At 39.7% G+C, this 20,292-nt stretch overlaps 2 protein-coding genes across 3 annotated transcripts; one reads left to right on the plus strand and one right to left on the minus strand.

Moving 5' to 3' along the window:
• The first annotated feature begins 42 nt into the window (after nt 1-42).
• Nucleotides 43-11,191, plus strand: LOC103697202. Its single transcript, XM_008779009.4, has 5 exons — nt 43-1,579; nt 6,288-6,859; nt 7,077-7,296; nt 9,357-10,700; nt 10,791-11,191. The coding sequence occupies exons 1-4, from the start codon at nt 341-343 to the stop codon at nt 10,674-10,676; spliced, it is 3,351 nt and encodes a 1,116-aa protein (XP_008777231.2). The 5' UTR covers nt 43-340; the 3' UTR covers nt 10,677-10,700; nt 10,791-11,191.
• A 1,292-nt stretch (nt 11,192-12,483) lies between these two features.
• On the minus strand, nt 12,484-17,924 carry LOC103697201 (uncharacterized RING finger protein C548.05c-like). Of its 2 annotated transcripts, none has more exons than XM_026801162.2 (5): nt 17,665-17,924; nt 16,960-17,159; nt 16,782-16,863; nt 13,644-13,732; nt 12,484-13,033 (listed from the first exon to the last, which is right to left on the minus strand). In XM_026801162.2, exons 2-5 carry the CDS (start codon nt 17,137-17,139, stop codon nt 12,803-12,805), a joined length of 582 nt encoding a protein of 193 aa, XP_026656963.1. In that variant the 5' UTR covers nt 17,140-17,159; nt 17,665-17,924; the 3' UTR covers nt 12,484-12,802. The 2 variants fall into 2 exon arrangements, with proteins under 2 accessions (XP_026656963.1, XP_008777230.1); XM_008779008.4 differs by having other exon boundaries at nt 12,484-13,024; nt 17,665-17,918.
• Between the last annotated feature and the right edge of the window lie 2,368 nt (nt 17,925-20,292).

A 20,292-nucleotide genomic window follows, 5' to 3' on the forward strand; every position in this document is an offset into this window, starting at 1 on the left:
CTCTAAATTCTCATCCTCGGCTTCTAGTTCTATCTCCCTTCCAATGCGTGGCCAACCGGTCCGAACCCAACTCGGATCGTTCCGGTAAACGCAAGAAAACCGAAATCCGGCAGATGGATTTGCGCATTTAGACCACTCCCTCCACCGTCCCCTTTCTTTCTTCTTCCCCTCTTCCCAGATCCCGCAAATTCTTCGACCCGATCTCCGCCGCCCTCGAATCGAATCACCGAGGGATGCCCTCCGCCCTCGTCGGCGGTGCCGCCTCCCTTCCCTCGGAACGCTAACCCTAACCATAACCCTAATTCTAAACCCCTAAACCCCCCTCTCGCCGCCGGTCAGGATGATGTCCGACGAGCCCTTCGCCCGTCACCGCGCCTTCATCTCCTCCTCCGCGAGCGCCCCCGCCTTCCCCACCTTCTCTTCCCCCCCCGCCGCCGCCGACCACCGGAGCCCCAGCCCCAACCCCACCCTACTCCGCCCCTCCCCTTCCTCCTCCTCCGCCGCCTCCTCCTCCTCCGCCTCCAAGAACCGCCTCCACTCCCCTCCCTCCTTCGCGCACAACTCCCGCGTCGCCCTCGCCCTCGCCCCCGCTTCTGCCTTCCTCCTTGACCTCGGTGGCGCCCCCGTCCTCTCCGTCGTCGCCGCCGGCCTCCTCCTCGCCTACCTCCTCGACTCCCTTCGCCTCAAGTTCGGCGCCTTTTTCGCTGTCTGGTTCTCCCTCGTCGCCGCCCAGCTCGCCTTCTTCTTCTCCGCCTCCCTCCACTCCGCCATCTCCTCCCTCCCCCTCACTGCCCTCGCCCTCCTCCTCTGCGCCGAGACCACCTTCCTCGTTGGCGTCTGGGCTTCCCTCCAGTTCCGATGGATCCAGATCGAGAACCCCTCCGTCGTCCTCGCCCTCGAGCGCCTCCTCTTCGCCTGCATCCCCGTCGCCGTCCCCGCCCTCTTCACCTGGGCCGTCGTCTCCGCTCTCGGCATGGCCAACGCCGCCTACCACTTCATGGCCTTCTCCTGCGTTTTCTATTGGCTCTTCTCCCTCCCCCGCCCCTCCTCCTTCCGCTCCGGCAAGCAAGACCCCGCCGCCGCCGGGGATTCCCAGATCCTTGGCCCCCTCGAGAGCTGCCTCCACACCCTCTATCTCCTCTTCGTCCCCCTCCTCTTCCGCATCGGCTCCCACCATTCCACCATCTTCGCGTCCTTCTCGTCCGTCTGCGATCTCCTGCTCCTCTTCTTCATCCCCTTCTTGTTCCAGCTGTACGCGTCCACGAGGGGGGCGCTGTGGTGGGTCACAAAGGACGCGCACCAGATGCACAATATCCGGGTCGTCAATGGAGCAGTTGCGATGGTGGTGGTGGTGATCTGCCTCGAGGTCAGAGTTGTCTTCCATTCGTTTGGGAGGTACCTGCATGCCCCGCCCCCGCTGAACTATCTTCTTGTGACGGTGGCGATGCTTGGAGGGGCATCTGCTGTGGGAGCTTATGTTGTTGGTATGGTCGGGGATGCTTTCAGTTCAGCGGCCTTCACTGCTGTGTCCATTCTAGTTAGCGGAGCGGGTGCTATAGTTATTGGGTTCCCAATATTGGTATGCTCTGGACTGCTTGATATCTCTTATCTTTAATTTCTTTTCTTTTTATAATCATCTAATTCTGAATATTAGTGTGAACTCTGAACTAGTTACCAAGAAATTGGAGAGAACAAAGCAATACAACATAAGTTCTAGAATTAAAGGAGAAAAGTAGGGCTTTTGGGATGTTTCTTTTAATATATCATGAAGGTCACTCTTCAAGATGGTACACTGGCAGTGCCCTAAATTCCACCCATGATTTAAAGAATAAAATTCTTTGATACATAATGAAGCTTACCGCTCCAAATGGTAAACCAGCAGCAGCCAGCATGCCACCCACAATCCTTTATGCAAAGACGGGTAGATGACCTTTTCTGCTACTGAAAGAGACTAAGATTTCACCAATGTGTTTTGTGCATCTTTTGACCCATCCAAAGGTACAACAATATAGGTTCGGAGCTGTAGAGGCTTTTTGACATGTTTCAAATGCAAATGTCCCCCTCATTTGATGTGGTGCATGGGAAAGGGCATGGTGGTGGGGAGAGCAGTGCATGAGGTCATGAAATGGGCGGGAGCCCAAGGGAGAACCACTAATGGCGTAAATTAGTAGTTGATGTACTGCATAATGAATAGGAAGGGTCGCTTAGAGAGAGAGAGAGAGAGAGAGAGAGAGAGAGAGAGAGAGAGAGGTTGTCCTGACCTTCGCTGGATAGATAGAGCATCGAGGTGTTTCATGCCCGAATGGGGTGGGGGGGGGGGGGCAGGTGCATTTCAAACCTTCCATACCCTCTCATTTACAAATAACCCTGGAACCCTTAAAATAAAGAGGACGTCAAAACCATGGAAGTTGGCCTTTGATCAGCATATCTGACTCGTAGTACCAAAGGGTTTTAAGATAATTTTGCACAAGTACACCTCTTGATTGATCCATTTTGCCGTGTTTTTCTGGGAAATATATTAGCGAAAAATTGGAGAATGGAAGTGTATACATCGACGTCCTGATAAAGGCATGTTAGGTACTCTATTTACCTGCTACATGAACTTGTACATATTATTATTACTTAATAATTATACAATGGTGCATTGTGGGATAAGTGTATGGCATATTGTTTTCTTTTGGAGAGGGAGGGAGGCTACGGGCTTTGCAGGTGTTTTTTCTTTTTTCAGGTGGGGGTGGGAGTGTAATTGTGGTGGAGGTCAGCAGCTTGTTGGATAATGCCTGAAAGGAGGCAAGAGGGAGTGGAGTTGCATCTTTAATCTCTCTTACACTCCCTCTTCATTATAAACTTTGAAACAGGAAATGAAGAGACCTTAAGACAGTTAAGGTGCTAGATAGTTGCTGCCCTAACCATTGATTGTCATATGTTGGATCTGTGGATTTTCAAATAATTGATAAATATACTTTTGGTCGATTGTTGAACATTGTTGTTATGTTTGTCTCTCACCGAAACATCTCTGAAGTGAAATAAGGACAAGGGAGTGTCTTCATAATAAAGGTTTATATTTGACTTTTCATGAGCTGGATAAGTTTTTATAATGTTCAATTTGCTTCAAGTTATTGTGTTTGGACCAGATCCAAGTCAAATGTGATAAGTTAATAGATGCATTTTGGTTTTGGGGTATTTATTCGGCTTAATAAGTTTTGTTTCAGTTGAAATGAAACAAGCCGCAGAATAGGTTTTGCCTAAGACCTTAGAAGGAAACTTATTTGTGCTCATTGCTTAAAAACATCTGCTGCTAGCATCTTATACTATCGATGTTCTCTGATCAAGTTTAGTTATCATGTTTTACACGAGAACATCTTGAAGTGGAGATTTTTAAATTGTTTGGATGGGATGATATTCTTTAAGTGATTAAGATACCTAAAATCCATGGAGTAGTGGTAGGAAACCTAAATGTTTGAATGAGTTGCACTAAAGTCATTAAAAAAAGAGTGAAGAAAAGTAAGTAAAGTTGTCAAAATAAACCTTTTGACAGCCATCAAATTTCTAACAGTAGGAGTTTTCAGACTTCAGATTGATTGAAGTTGCATGTGTAAGAGTTGGGAAGAAATGCTATGGTATACATTACCAGACCTAAATGCCAACAAATTATCTCTATAAGATTACGTTATCTGCTTTAAAGTAATTTTTTATTTAGTCGACATGAAGACAAAGTCTGAATGTGCATCAAGTACAAGATAGAAGATCATTATCTGGAACTTGTCCTGTTTTATCCTTAAAAGCTAATTTGAACTTTTGCCCAGTACTCAGACACTAAAAATTACAAAAAACAATGGCATTTTATAAACACCATAGCGAAACATGTTGATCTGTTTCTTCTCTCGATTGGGATGAGATCCCAATCTGTCTATAGTTACTAAGTGAAAAGGTCCAACTGTAGCAATAGTAATGAGGCATGCCTCACTTAATAAAAAAAACACAAGAAAAGAAAGAAAGGAAAAAAGAACACAATCAACAACCTAAGGTACTTTTTCTACAAATGTAGACCATTGGGCTTATGATTGAAGCCTTCATTTGAAATTTGCTTGTTTAAAATTCCTTAAAAATGACCTTAGTATTCTGTGCCTCTAAAGTGATGTAAGGTTATTGAATATCCATGACTATCTCAAATATATTTGCTTTTCATGAATTATCCTATTTTTGTGGTGCTCCATGCTAGAAAGCAGGATTTGTGAAATCTTTGAAGAAAAAATTGTTATTGTCATGGATAGGGAAGACTTGGAGCATTAGGCTCTTTTTGGGGAGTATACAGTGAGCTTAGGAAATCTTTGCTTGGTGATGTGGTAAGTAAATGAAGGGTGGTTTGCCTAGTTATTGACAAGGTTGCAAGAAGTTTACTTGCTTGGCATTTCACTTGCGTCTCTTTATGTTTGATCGATTTCGGAAACTATAATGCCAGTTATGGAGTAGACAGGAATTCATTTATAGGGTTTTTACAAGGAGAATTTGGAGCTAATGAAGGTTAACTTGGTTTGGTGGAATGAAGCTTATTTGCCTTAAAAGAGAGGAGATGTTTGCGTGTTTATGAATATTTTATAGCAAATTTTGGAAAGCGATGGTTAAGATATAAGATGAATGTTCTGCACTTATTTGGAAGGAAATTTGGTAATTTATTGCAAGGGAAGAGGGCTGCAGTTTTTTTGAGAGTGGAGGGTCTTGGCAACTGCAATGGGTTTGTGAATAAGGACATGTTAATCTGTGAGTTTGTATGCAATAGGATTTGTAATGGGCGGTATTGGTAGTATTCTGCCTGAGGCTCATTTACTAGTCCATAATCATGTTGGGCTGGGTCTGGGTGATATGGATCTTATGATCATATTTTTCTCCACAAATACATTCGCACTGGAGATGGACTGGATTTGGTTCAATGAAGTCCAATGTGAAACTCAAAATGTCTATTGTGCGTGTAAACCAAGATTTATAATCTTAATTAAATATAATGTATGAAATATTACATTAGATATACAATAGAAGCCTAACTCTTACCTTTACTGCCTACTCTCCTATCTGTCAAATTCCTATTCTCCTCTCCTCCCCTCTCCCCTCTCCCTTCTCCCCTCTCCCCTCTCCTTACACCTCTTCATCCTCCATAAATGCTACAATCTCATGAACAACTATCTGTGTCTCTCAAACTACGAGATAGCCCACCATTTGCAAGTATGGCGTGAACCACCTTCATGTGTCTCTTTTTGGCCTTGGCTTGCTCTATGTTGGTTTTGATTATGACCGATGTCCCTTAGCCTTGAGCAGGTTCACATCAGGTTTAAGCTTGAGCTTTGGCCAGAGGCTGGCCTAGAAATTCGAATTCAGGCTGAACCAAGTTGAACCTAAGCTAGGGTTGAGTTTGGCTTGAGCTTGGTTCTTGAGCGTTTTTAATATGTGGAACATTCTGGGTTAAGATGAGATTATGCTAATATATGGTGAGTAGCTTGTCTACTTGTTTTGTCTAGTCAACTGATTTTGTAAGGAAGGAACAAGAGAAAGTCTCCCCCCCCCCCCCCCCCCCAAAAAAAAAAAAAAAGAAAAAGAAAAAAAAAGAAAAAGAAAACAAGTAGGGATTCAATAGTGACATTGCAAATGTAAGTGCAAATGCAGATAAGCTGGTCTTGTTGAATGGAAGTACCCAAGAAGCATATATACAAGATAATTATAAGTAGTAGGAACCTGACTATTTAATTATCACAGTTTTACAAATCAGGAAAATCACAAAATAATGAATGATATTTCATGCATCTTTTCTCAAAGATTGATTTGATAGATGACTAAAACTATAAAATGTTCACTCTGATGTGATTACAAAGTGAACATTTCCAGAGATGGTTTCCTATTGCTGAAAGCTAATTCTCATGTCTACTTGAAATTGATATATGCAGTTAGCATAATTGCTGTTTTTTTTTTCTTTTTTTCTTTTTTTTTTGGGGGGGGGGTGGGAGTGGGTGGGGGGTTTAATGGTAAGATGGACTTCACTTACAGGATATTCACTTCTTGTGGTAATCTACTATTCTCTTGTTTCAAGATAGTATATAAATCTGTTCTTTGGATTTCTTGTAGTTGAATTAATTTATTAATATGCTTATTGTTCATATGAAAATTGTACATATGCATATATATGCATGCATTATGAAGTCAGAGTCCAACTTCTGTCCTTTAAGACAATAGGCTATTTTATAACTACATTCAATGTCATGTCAAAATACTGATATTGTGCATTACTATTTCTTCAGTTCATCCCACTTCCATTGATTTCCGGCTTCTATCTAGCTCGATTCTTTACGAAGAAAAGCTTGTCGTCATACTTTGCCTTTGTGACATTAGCAAGCTTGATGGTTCTATGGTTTGTTGTACATAACTACTGGGATCTCAATATCTGGATTGCTGGCATGCCTTTGAAACCCTTCTGCAAGTTGATAGTTGCAAGTGTATTGATGGCAATGGTTGTTCCTGGTTTGGCACTTCTTCCATCAAAACTGCGCTTTTTGACTGAGCTTGGTCTTATTGGTCATGCATTGTTGTTGTGTTACATAGAGGATCGCTTCTTCAACCATACCACAATATATTATTTTGGATTTGATGATGAAGTGATGTATCCAAGTTACATGGTTTTGACAACAACATTTTTGGGCTTGGCTCTAGTGAGGAGGTTGTCTGTGGATCATCGGATTGGACCAAAAGCTGTCTGGATACTGACTTGTCTATATTCTTCAAAGCTAGCGATGCTATTTATTACATCAAAATCAGTTCTGTGGGTGTCATCTGTTCTGCTTTTGGCTATTTCCCCACCATTGCTTCTTTACAAGTATGTTGCAAACCATCTTCTTTTTTCTGTCCCCATGTGTTTTGTTCACTGGAATATTAATACTCTATTTTAGTTTCATGTCATGTTGATTTTCCTCAAATATTTTTAGGTTACTTTGCTTATTGCTTCACTTCTATATTTATTTGCCTTTAAATGCTTGTCATGCAGTCATTGCATTCCTATGAACTCATATTTTTTCCTGGTTGAGTTTATTCAGAGACAGGTCTAAAGGAGCTTCGAAAATGAAAGTCTGGCAAGGTTATGCTCATGCATGTATTGTAGCTTTGTCTGCCTGGTTGTGCAGGGAAACAATCTTTGAAGCTCTTCGATGGTGGAATGGAAGGCCTCCATCAGATGGTTTGCTTTTGGGTTCCTATATTTTGTTAACAGGAATCGCTTGCATACCAATTGTTGCTCTTCACTTTTCCCATGTCCAGGTATTTGCCATTTAACTTCTTCATTTTTCTATTAGGTGTTGAATTATTATAAATTTAGTATGTTTGCTGGTAACGTTTTGTTATAGTACTGACATGTGGGAAACAATATTAAGAAAGGGATAGGGATAGGTATATGGATATGGGACGAAATGGTTTTCTGAAAGGACTTTGAGAATTCATTACGGTTTGCATTAGCTTAAACTAGATAGGTAGGTTTGAGTACTTACCAACTTGTTTGAAAACAAACATCTCATTTTCCTAAAGTTCATTTGTCCAGGATCTCAAAATCAATTGCAAGGACTGACATCAGGTTGGGCATGTGCTCGACCACAAAATGGGGTATCTTGCCTTAGAACTCCCATACTCAACATCAAATTTTTTAATCTCATTATAATAATGTTATTCGTTATCCAGATTTTGGATTTTGCCCATGGTCAAAGGAAGGATTAATTTACAAGGTATGCCATTTCGCTACTAGAACCTATATCGGTATCATTCTGGCTTACTGTCAGTAAGCTTGACCCAGAAGTCAGTTTGGCATACCAACACTCCATACACTACTTGTACCAATTATCGGTTCAGTACCAATATGGTTGATACACATGCTGGTACCGAGTGAAATGGGATACCATGATTATCCCCTAATCAGATACCTTTTAATGACATCAAATTTCCTGTTATCCTGTCAAGCTGATTAAAGAAGTTTATTTTGTCTATGATTTCAGTCCAGACCTTGACAAATGGATGCAAGCTCTGTCAAGTGCATTACCTAAGTATATTCTTACATTGAAAAATTATGTGTGGGGTCCGTTAACTGGAGCTGCATAGTGATATCAAACTGGAAGTCTCTCAGCAGAATTACATCAACTTAATGATGATCCCAAGCTTAGCGTGCTCCAGTTATGGGCATAAACCAAATGATGCAACAGCTGTATAAATATTTACCTATGCATAGATCCCTCATTTGCTATCGAAACCTAGAGATGGTTAGATTACAGCTTCAACACTTGAGGAGACCAGATTCTTTTTTGGATTTCTGCAACTGGTAACCCATGAGCTACTGTGACACAAAAGCCACAAGCTAAAGCTTATTTTGTGAACACCTGAATACTGAAGGTAATATATAATTGACTGACGAGAAGAAATGAGAGTAGATACTTTTTGATAGGGATATTATCACAACAACAATCACTTGTTACCACTACCTGATATCTTTTCATCCTTTTAAATGAGAGTAGATACTTTTTGATATGGATATTATCATAACAACAATCACGTATTACCGATCCCTAATATCTTTTCATCCTTTTTAATTGATTATTTTGGCTTTTCTTTTAATTTCTGCAGTCCAATTAAAATGAAGAACTCCAGTCTAATATCAAAATTTCAGCAAACCTAAATTCTTCTTTAGTGGTTCATGAAACTCCTTGTGATTCTTTCTCTGACATCTAGCTTCTTGATTTTCAGGAGAGACCCTGATCATCCATTATCTATTTTCCATAAAAAAAACCTCCTTCCCAGCTTCTTTATTGAAATTCAGGCCTGATTTAATTTTCTGGCAAATCATATTTTTCCAGCTTTTTAACAAACCTAGTTACATTATTATATGCCTGTCCCATACTTTGTCCTACATTATTATATGCCTGTCCCCTACTCCGTCCTTCATTAGCATTTCTGAATCACCGAGAAAAGTGAGTTGATGTGAATGTGTTTCCAGATAAAATTTTTGCTATGTGTATTCCGTATTCAAACTTAATGATTTTAGTGGAGTAACATGTTGCAATTATGTAAAAACAGAATAGAGATTAGTTACCTAGTTCTAGTCCAGATCTGAAATTTTTGGTCTCTGGGAAGGGGTCAACCTTTTTGTAGAACTACCGGATGTTACAAAAAAAAGTTTTTTTCTTTTTATATGGATGAGTTGTTCTTTAAATGTCCTATTGGACCTTGTTATGTTGTCATTTTTTCACCCAACTTTTGTTCTAGATCATGCTATTCTAGCATTGATACCAGTTGAAAGTTGATTATTAAGTTCATTCATATTGCTTTTCTATGCACAGTCAGCAAAAAGATTCCTTGTGCTCGTGGTGGCTACAGGTCTTCTATTTATCCTTATGCAGCCTCCTATTCCTCTATCATGGGCATTCCAGTCAGACTTGATAAAAGCAGCACATAACTCTTCTGATGATATTTCAATATATGGCATTGTGGCTTCCAAGCCTACATGGCCATCATGGTTGCTCATAGCAACAATCTTACTTACATTAGCAGCTGTCACCTCCATCATTCCTGTCAAGTATATTGTTGAGTTGAGGACATTTTATGCAGTTGGAGTCGGAGTGACATTAGGCATCTATATTTGTGCAGAATACTTCTTCCAGGCAGTAATTCTGTGCCCCCTTCTTGTTGCAACCATTGTTTGCGCTTCTGTCTTTGTAGTCTTCACTCACTTTCCATCTGCATCAAGTACAAGAGTCTTGCCATGGGTATTTGCTTTACTAGCAGCCCTCTTCCCAGTGACATATTTACTGGAAGGACAGCTTAGAGCCAAGAGCACTGAAGAAGGGGAAGAAGCAGCCAAGTTCACTACTATGCTGGCAGTTGAAGGGGCAAGAATGTCACTTTTGGGTCTCTATGCCATGATATTTATGCTGATTGCATTAGAGATCAAATTTGAGCTGGCATCGTTGTTGCGTGAGAAAGCCCTTGACAGAGGTGTTGCACCAAGTCAGTCTGGTCAGAACTCTGGCTTCCCACCAAAACTGAGGCTCATCCAACAACGGAGGGCATCAGCTGCACCATCATTCACAATCAAGAGGTTGGCAGCTGAGGCTGCTTGGATGCCTGCAGTGGGCAATGTCTCTACAGTTCTGTGCTTTGTCATCTGCCTGATACTTAACATGCATCTCACTGGTGGCTCTAATCGTGCAATATTTTTCCTTGCACCAATCCTGTTGCTTCTCAACCAGGATTCCGATATATTTGCAGGCTTCGGGGACAGGCAACGATATTTTCCAGTGACGATGGCTGTCTCTAGCTACTTGGTCTTGACTGCCTTGTACAGGATATGGGAGGAAGTCTGGCACGGAAATTTTGGATGGGGACTTGAGATTGGTGGACCTGGATGGTTTTTTGCTGTGAAGAATGCTGCGCTTCTTATTCTCACCTTACCAAACCACATACTCTTCAATCGCTTTATGTGGGATTATGTGAAGCAGACAGACACAATGCTACTGCTAACAGCACCTCTTAATTTGCCATCAATCATTATAACAGATATAGTTACGGTGAGGGTTCTAGGAGTATTAGGCGTTATTTATTCTCTTGCTCAGTACTTGATATCAAGGCGTATAAGAATTGCAGGAATGAAATATATATGAAGCAGGTTTGGTCTGCACAAAGAGGTACCCTTTTTTGGGTTTTAGTTTTCTTGCCTTTGTCATCTGATAAATATGGTTTTGTTGCTGAGGTTGTTTCTATTCATTGGTTTACAGGTTTCAACCACACTTTGATATCTTGGAGCTCAAAACCTTTTTAGTTTCTTTTTCTTGGTGAGGAGAGCCAAATTCCTCTGGGAATTTGTCTTGATGGACAAGTATATGGGTATCAAAGGAGCTTGTATTTTAAGCTGGGTAGAAAGGTGAAAGATAACCTGTTTTGTTCGATCCTGATAGTTCTGAAGGTGTGGTTTAGTGTAAACTTAAGAACCATATACTGAGCCAAGATGTGCTTCGCATCTTTACTTTGATCCGCCATTAGAAAGGGGTGTTTTTGGTGCTTTTGCTTATATTACAGCCCAAGTTGAAGTGGCTTACCTATTTTTCTATACTGGCATTCTTTTTATCAAAGTAAATTATATATAGCAGATCATGAGGAAAGAGAGCGATTTCTCGCAGATTTCTGCTTGCTTGTATTTTGAATCACTAGTAAGCTGCAGACTTGGAGTATGTTTCTTAGACAGCTTCTGGCATAACCTCCGCTAAAACAAAAAAGTTTTGATGATCTAGAGAGGAGCAGGGGTGCAGCTTTTGTTAAACTTTAGGATCTCCCTCCTCCAGAGCCCATGCACTATAGAATTTTTCTTATGCCACTAGGATCATTTCTTTACAACTGCCAACAATATTAAGTTTTTGGATTTGCTGGGACAATTTTGATATATATATATATATGTACACATTTATATATTATTGTTTCAGTCCATATTTGCACCACCACAACTCTGGAGCCTGTTCATCCTTAGTTGGAAATCCCCGCTCCTGTGGTCAACTACCCAAAAGTGCTAATGCAGAATATTTCAACCATCAAGCAAGTAGTCTTATGAGGGTCCAGGACAATCAAATACATTTCCATAGCATTTATGGGTTGTTTGGAGCTTTGTATATGGAACTACAGCTGCAATGTACAATTTACGTTTCAAGCAGATGAGTTATGGGTGCTCAACCAACCCAGTTTGGAAGAGGGGAACTGGTGGAGGGAGAGGAGAAACAGAGGGAAGAGGTGAGAGGGGGAAGGAAAGGTGATGGAGATAAACCCCTTCATTCTCACCATGCTTGGGTGGTCCACCAGTCAAAGCACCACCAGTGTTGCTATGAGCCACATTCTCTTTGGAGGACCATGATCTCTCTCGCCATGAACTCGCACAATGCGTCACCTACAGCGATTTAGAGCAAGCTACATTGGGTGGTTTTCATAAAAAGGACACCAAGGGATGCAAGGGAGGTGGGGTGGTTAATCAAGGGGGAGAGAATAGAAGAGGGAAGGAGAAGAAAGGGGACGAGGAAGCTGAAAGGCAGAGAAGGATGAGGAAACTTGTCCTCCAACAGCAGCAGCAAAAGTGTTGGAAAGCTTCAAGGGGATTTTGGGGAGGCGAGTAGAGATGGGAGCATGGAGGTGTTGAGAACATCAAAGGATGGGAGAAGGAAGCATCAAATAATGAGAGGAGTTGGATAATTGTAGAGCTGCAATTGAAGCTTGTATCTTACCCGTGTGAGCAATTTGGCCACAGGACAATTTGCAACATTTTGAGCATGAGCTGCGCCGAACACTGTAAACACCATAGATGGTACATGCCTACATCTCGAGCTGCATGTAGCTCCACTTGCAGGGCTTTAATCAGTCCTTCAAAGTAGCTGAAGTTAGCATCTAGACATTCTGGGAAACAGGATAAACCATGCAGCGGCAATAGCAATGTGAAACAGACAGCCATGTACTTTTCATTCCATCAGACTAAATTCACCTGAGTTCATTCGATGATCATGGTATATACTTATAATTCAAGTTACAAGAAGCCCTGCATACATCTCCAAAAACTTTCTCATCCACAACAACATCACATAATTAGGTCTCACAATCACCGATACAATCCCCCATGTATCAGAGCCCTTTATGATATGATTAAGGGGTGTCATTGCCCACCTTCGGCCTTCTTAAAAGTGTCTCACAATCAAATGATGTTAGAGGATCAAAAGAGCAGAGAATAACTTGAATGTCATTGTATAATCGGTTGCTAGGAAGTTGCACCTGGGAGATATATGCGGTGAATATGGCTGATAGAAAGTTTCTCCCGGCAGGTCGGGCATCTCTTCTGCATCTTGATGACATTAGTGATGCAGGCTTTGCAAAATACATGCCCACAAAGTGTGGATGTCTCCTCTTTCATAGTGTCCATACAAATAGCACATCTCAGCTTCACTTCCTTAAAGTCTGACATGTATTGGCTGCTTGATGCCTGTCCACAGTGAATCATGTTTAACATCAGATGAACTTTATGGTGCATCCACAAACATAAACAGAAACTCTGACAATTAATAAAATCAGATTAATCTATAGTCAGTAAGAAAAGTTGTCCTGATTGAAATTTAGACAGAATATAATGGAACAAATAATGGTGCATCCAGTATTCCTATGCATGAAACTGAGGAACAAGAAAGCAGAGACTTGAAAATTGTAGAAAGCGTGCTTACCAGAAAAAAGAAAGAAATAAAGAATTTAGAAAGCAAGTGTACCAGCATTCCTAGTAAGCACATTAACTGATAATGTAAACATACATGTACTTTTTATGTTAAGAAGTAAATGTGCGTCCCCATAGAGTAGCTGCTAATAGGTTTGATGACTTTTGGATCCGATGACTACTCTTGAAGGTCGGCCAGTCGGCCTGAATTTTTGGTATCAAAAATTTTGAGAAGTCCAGTCTAGAAACTAGTAAAACATGTGCTCAAATGCATAGATCTCTTAACAGAAGATCCTCTTGCCATGTTCATTTTCCTGCTTGAATCCATTACTCAATCAAAGTAGTATTGCTGAAATAAATGATTCCCTAGGCACGAAGAGGTGAAATGGATGCATACCTTGCTGGACTGCCAAGCATTGGTGTTTTTGAATCTATCTTCTAATGTACTAGCCCCACCACTTGAATTCCCGGAATATCCATTAGAGGCTGTCACAACACAAAAAGCAGTACAAAAACTGGTATGCATTAATATACCCACCAAACTCGGTTCAAAGAGAAGGCAGTCAAGTATATACAAGCAGTACACAGAACTGTGGAAAAATAGAAGATAAAACAGAATAGAAGAACCCTCATAAGCCTCTTGTTGATATTAGCATTCAAATTTCAAAGTATTTTCCAACATACTTATTATCATATTTGCTTCCGTAGCTGTAAGCATGTCCTAGTAAAACTCTCCCACAGATCTAAACCCTACCAAGGTTTTTAAAAAAAAAAAAATTCAGGCATCAGCCAAGAGTAGCTTCGTAGTTGCTTTACTCATCCAACAATTTAGCTTTTCACAGCCACCTTTTGGTCAAGTCCGCAAGTAATAGTCCAAAAACTAGCATAAGAAACCAAGATGCTTTGGTGACTTCCCTGAGAGTCACGAAAAAAACCAAATCCAAGCTAAATGGTTTTAGGAAAGGTGACAGGAAGCAGAAAAAGAGGTCAAATGTCAAAGATAGGTCTCCTTTCAATTAAAACAAAAGGGGCCAGGCTAACAGAGAACTTTGACCAATGAAAACAGATCTCAACAGGTTTCTACCAAAATCCACAATGTAACAAGATGATAAATGTAAGGATACAAGTGAGCAACACAAAATTGGTTATCTTCTTGGAGGACTAACATGCCACATCTGTTGGAAGGAAAGAGCTACAACAAGATGGAGTATCAAAAGAATCCAACCATTGAGACACAAAATGCAACCACTTTTTTCAGGAGAACCACACCTTAAAGCATCATGTAACGCCAAAAACTCCTCTAGATCAAAATCTAATAACCTATAATGCAACCTGGAGACCACACTATGCAACCATAGAATCCGTCATCTAACAATGTCTAGAGCTCACCTAGAACTTCTAAACAACCTCGGCAAACCAAGTGGCAAATAATAGCAGACCACAGAACTAGACAGCTAACAATTGTAGTTTCCTGCTCAAACACCATATAGCAACTGCCCTTCAAAGCGGATGTCATGCCCAATCCACAATTCCCCATACCATTAATACTAACTTCTAGTAAGGGCCTCCCACCCCCACCCCCCCCTCTCCAAAAAAAGGAAAAGGTAAAAAACCACCAAGTCAAAGTCAGTTCACACTTCTTCATGGAGAAAAAGGCCAAATTTTGGCAGTTCGGGTCCCACATCTGCCAAACCAAGTACAAGGAAGCAGTGCCTCTCACTGACTCCACTTCAGGCCTGCCACTTCCTCCAAATCAAACAGGTCCAAAAGTGCTCCTTTACAACCACCACTAAATTCCCAAGATATGCAAGCACCTCAATCGTAACCACCAATTCTTAAAGAAATCCAAGCTGGCTGTCTTATCTTTGATGCTAACCCACAGACCTAAGTTACAATTCTTAATCTTTGTTGCCGGAGAGGAATTTGATTTCAGAGCATTTTCATCCAAAAAAATTGAAAATTGACTGTCACAAGAAACTTCGGATGTTGATTGGCACAGATGGAATGCATTTACTTGCAGATTTCTGTGATTAAGTACAAGCACAAAATGTGGTCTTGTAATTTGATTGACATTTTTAACCACTCTAAAACCACCAAAAACCTGTAAAATAGTCAAATTGTCACTCTTAAGGCTTGATGTATCAAATACAAGAGAAAAGGATAAAAAGGAGCTTTTTTGTATTAAAAAAATAATAAAAGAAAGTAAAAAAAGATCTCATTGTTGTAAAAACTAGAAGGTACAATATACATTAGGCATTGATTTATTGTCTATGATTAATCATTTAACATTTATCGGTTATTGGTTATCCATAATCGATTTATTGATTTTATACTATAAGATAAATGAAACAAAGTTACAACTTCACACTCCAAAGGATCAAAAAGAAACAAAATTAGGTACTCCTTACACAGCCCACACCCCTTGGCAAGTCAAGTGAGCCATCTTGTTGGTTCCTTTATAAGTACGGCGGAAATGGCTCCCTTCCTAATGCCTTCAACCTCATCAGAGATTGGACACAGGTTCCATCTTAATGCCTTCAACCTCATTGGAGCTTAAAGGCAAGCTCCAAAGGAGGTGTCTTGTTCATGACCATGTTAATGTATGCACATCATCATACAGCATGCACATTGTTCAAATCATCATATAGATTTCAACTACTCTCTTCAAAAAGGTCATAAAAAGCATCCCTATGTAAGCACGTCCTATTAACTTCCCTGAATGCCTCCAGATTTGGCTTCAAGCAAGTTCTTGAAAAAGTCCAGAGTAAAGCAGGTCGAACAAATCAGTTTGAGAAAATAAGGATTTAGGCACCCAGAACTGCTACAACCATCACCAAGAATCCTAAGATCTCAAAATTGTTCAGAAATTAAAAAAATGGACAAAATGATTATCAATTGCTTGACATAAAGATCCCATCCATATGAAGAGAAGACTACACATTGATGTTCATCCATATATGTTCCGCACCAACATGAGATAAATATTCTAAAAGTTGCTTCACTTTTACCTAATAAAATTTAGATGTTCGCACTCTCACAAAATTATGCCTCCTACAGCTTTTCTTAAAAAAGTATGCAAACCTCAAAATCTACTGACTGAAACAAATAATCAAAAACTTCTAATTCAGGTCTAGTCTAAAAAAGCATCAGCAGTTCATTATCATCCTAATGTTGGCAAAGCTATTGGTAGTAACAGAGAATTCAGATAGTCCATTATCTCATAATAGGAGTACTCAATAGATCCATAGCAATTAAAATACACTTATCCAGTAATTCCATTGGGAAATAGAGCTAATACAAATTCTGCTCATCAACCATCACCAAATGATAGTCAATCAGCAAGGGTCCGCCATTCTGCAGACAAGATTGTCTCTATACCAATCATGTTTAAGAATTAGGCTATAACAGAAAATTTGACAAAACAGCGGATACTTTTCAGTTTTGCAAACAATAGGAACATTTGCTAGTAAGAAAAGAACAAATTCAAAAGATAAAATATGATTCTACTATGGAGAAAAAAAAGTTGTTCGATCACCTCCAATTCCAAGCCGAAGTTCTAAGTCCTCTTCTCTGATTGCAGGTGCCCATGGACTTGAATAAGGGAAAGACCTAAATGTCTTAGGAAAGCAAACAAACATGAGCATAAGTATGCAGCAGCAAAAAATTCAATATATACCGTGAAGGAGTAGATCAATCTGGTTTTGTGCATATACCGTTCCTGAAGAGACAGCAGGATATATTTGCTCATAATCCTCGCCATCATCGATCATTACGAAGTCGGGGCAACCCCTTACGCAACTAGCAGCCAACATGCCTCCCCTTGATAGATAAGCAGGCACGAGCCTTAACTCAAGATCTTGAAATGTCTTTCTGCTTGATCTCGATCTACTCATGTTCGACCAAGCTGCTTTCTCTGTTACAGTACACGGAATTCAATTTGCATGGATACATTCAGTAAAGTAGACAGGACACAAAGAAAGAAAAAGGAAAGTTCAAAAAAAAAAAACATCATGCAGCCGAAAAATAGAATCTTTCTCAATTAGAACATCATTAATCTCTGACTACTTGCAAAAAAACATACATAAACAGAAAAACGAAAAAAAAGGAAAATTTTTGACGGAATTCCGCAACCCAGAAGGATAAATTGATAGAAAAATAAACCAGAAAAAAAAAGAGAAACAGCAGGGGAATTAGGAAACCGGAAGAGATAACTGCAGATAAGACGAATACTGTTCCAAAAATGGATTTTTTTGTCAAAAAACAAAAAAAAAAAAGAGCCAGATAGATCCCAGGGAAGCAATTATCCCCAGAAACGGAGAGTATGAGATCTCAGAGATCCACAAACACATAAAAAATCCACTGACAAACAGAGAAAATCGAGAGGAAAAACTTGATCTTTACATCCACATCAGCCTTACCTCCAACAAAAGCGCCAATTTTTACAGATAAATCAGAGATCCAAGACCGATCTCGCAGCGATGCAAAGGGGAATTGGAGGAGTGGAGACGAGGGGGAATGGGATGAGAAGCCCTAAGCCTAGTTTAAAAGGGGGAAGAAGACGCATCTAACACGGAAGAGTAAATTGAACTAAATTAATTACTTGCGAGGTTAAACAAAGGAAGGAAGAGCGAAAAGGGCAAGAAAAGGTTAACTTTTCTATAAATTATCGATCATGGGGGGGGGGCGTGGTGGGGGCAACCGCTAGGGAGATCGTGGGATCGAAAGGGGAAGAGAGAGGGCATTGGTTTTGGGAAGAGGACAAGCGGGAATTAAATAAATGGGAGGATAGGACAAATACCTTATTCCCCAGCACACCCGTATCACCCTCAGTTTCGGATCTATTCAGTGGGACCCACATCTAAAGTGAGTGGGTGTGTTTTTGGGTCTATTTTAATTGGTTTACTAAGAATAACCCAAAGGGACATGGTAAGATGTTTTTGCCATGCATTTTGATGATGGTCAAGTATGGTTTTTACTCTTTTTTAACTCCCACAAGAAACTTAAAACTAAAAGTAAATATGCACGTTGATAAGATTGATAATATTCATCCATACACACTTCATTGACGGATACGTCTGGCTCTTCACTGCATGCATCATTTGTTGTGAAGATAGCAAGTTGTGCTTGAAACAAAGAGGAAGTTTTAGGCATTTGATCATTTCGTGTCATAGAATTCAGTTGAATGAGCAATGTTGTAGAAATGCTGGGAATTCCAAATGGAAAGCAAATGTAAAATAGTTTTGATGCAATTATATATGTTTTCTATTTTTCTTTCTTATTTACTAGTAAAAGGATACGGGCAAATACTAGTGTGTATATATATATACTAGTAAAAAAAATAATTAAAATAGACTTCATTTTATTGCAAAAAATTGTTAAGATTATATTTATACTATTTGAATTATTTTCAAATAATGATTATAGAATCAATCTATCACCACTATATAAGGTTCCTCATAATTCGTTGGTTATATTTAGTTCAAATTTTACTTTTCCAATTGATGATGTATTGAATACAAAATCATTTTGAGACCAATATACAAAATCATTTTGATCATTTTGTGTCATAGAATTCAGTTGAATGAGCAATGTTGTAGAATATGTTGTGAATTCCAAGTGGAAAGCAAATGTAAAATAGTTTTGATGCAATTATATATATTCTCTGTTTTTCTTACTTATTTACTAGTAGAAGGGCACGTGCAAATACTAGTATATGCATAGAAAAAATAAAAAAATAAATAAAATTGACTTCATTTAATTGTAAAAAATTATTAAGATCGTATTTATATTATTTGAATTTTTTTCAAATAATGATTATAGAATTAATCTATGACTGCTATATAATATATGAGAAATAAAATTTGGAATAAGGTTTGCCATAATTCGTTGGTTATATTTAGTTCAAATTTTACTTTTCCATGTGATGATGTTTTGAATACAAAATCATTTTGAGACCAATATACAAAAAATAAACTAAAATTTAATGACAGATTCCCCTATAATCCATCAACTATATTATAATCTAAATTTTATGTTTTTTATATAGTGAGTAGAAAAGTTACTTTGAGTCCTCACACCAGAATGGGAAAAGATTTTGCTTAAAAATGATTGATTATAATAAGATCCAAATTTTATTTAATTACAAAGTAAATGTTGGTGCTTCTTTCTCTCCCTTATCCTAGGATGTGGATGGAATGTGAATAGGCTATTGGATTTGGCTGGATAGATGCGCAAGCATACTACAGTGTTTGAATCGAAGAAGGGATAAATGACAATGGGTCATGTTACCTCACCTAGAGGTGCAAATAGGTCATGCCGGATAGGGTCGGGTCATGACACTACAGAAAAACCAACCTACCTCGGCGCTTTTTGCAACCTTTAGCGACGCTTATACGCGTCGGCTAAAGTTCCGCCGACGCAACGCGAAGCGTCGCCAAAGCGTCGGTGATACCGGAGTGGCAATACTTTTTGCCAATGTTAGCTGAAAGCGTCGGCAAAAATCGAGATTTGCCGACGCTTTACAATGTTAGCTGAAAGCGTCGGCAAAAATCGAGATTTGCCTAACGAATAAATTCCTCACGGTTTTCCTCTTGGTTTTTGCCGACGCTTTAAAGCGTCGGCAATTCCCAATGCTTCAAAGTGTTGGAAAATTCCATTTTTGCCGACGCTAATGAAAGCGTTTGAAGCGTCGGCAAAGGCGTGCCGGGCCCGTGCCACGACGTTTTTTACGGACGCTTAAAAGCATCGGAACTTGTATTCTTTAAAAAAAATAAAAATGCAAATTCATATTATAAAACACACATTATAAAATACACATTATAACTATATGAACATGTATTACATCAACATTGACACAGGGACGGGATTCATAAAAAATAGTCTAGAAACATATACATATCAAACTCCATAAAAAACAGTCTAGAAGGCATCAGGGACGGGATTCAGCTCCATCATCATCATCTCTACGAGCGTTTAAAGTATCAGAAATCTACAAAAAAAAAAAGAGAAATCTTACAAGTTAGGAATAATGTGATACATTAACTCAT

This window comes from Phoenix dactylifera, chromosome 10 (assembly GCF_009389715.1).
Source record: "Phoenix dactylifera cultivar Barhee BC4 chromosome 10, palm_55x_up_171113_PBpolish2nd_filt_p, whole genome shotgun sequence".
NCBI classification, from domain to species: Eukaryota; Viridiplantae; Streptophyta; class Magnoliopsida; order Arecales; family Arecaceae; genus Phoenix; species Phoenix dactylifera.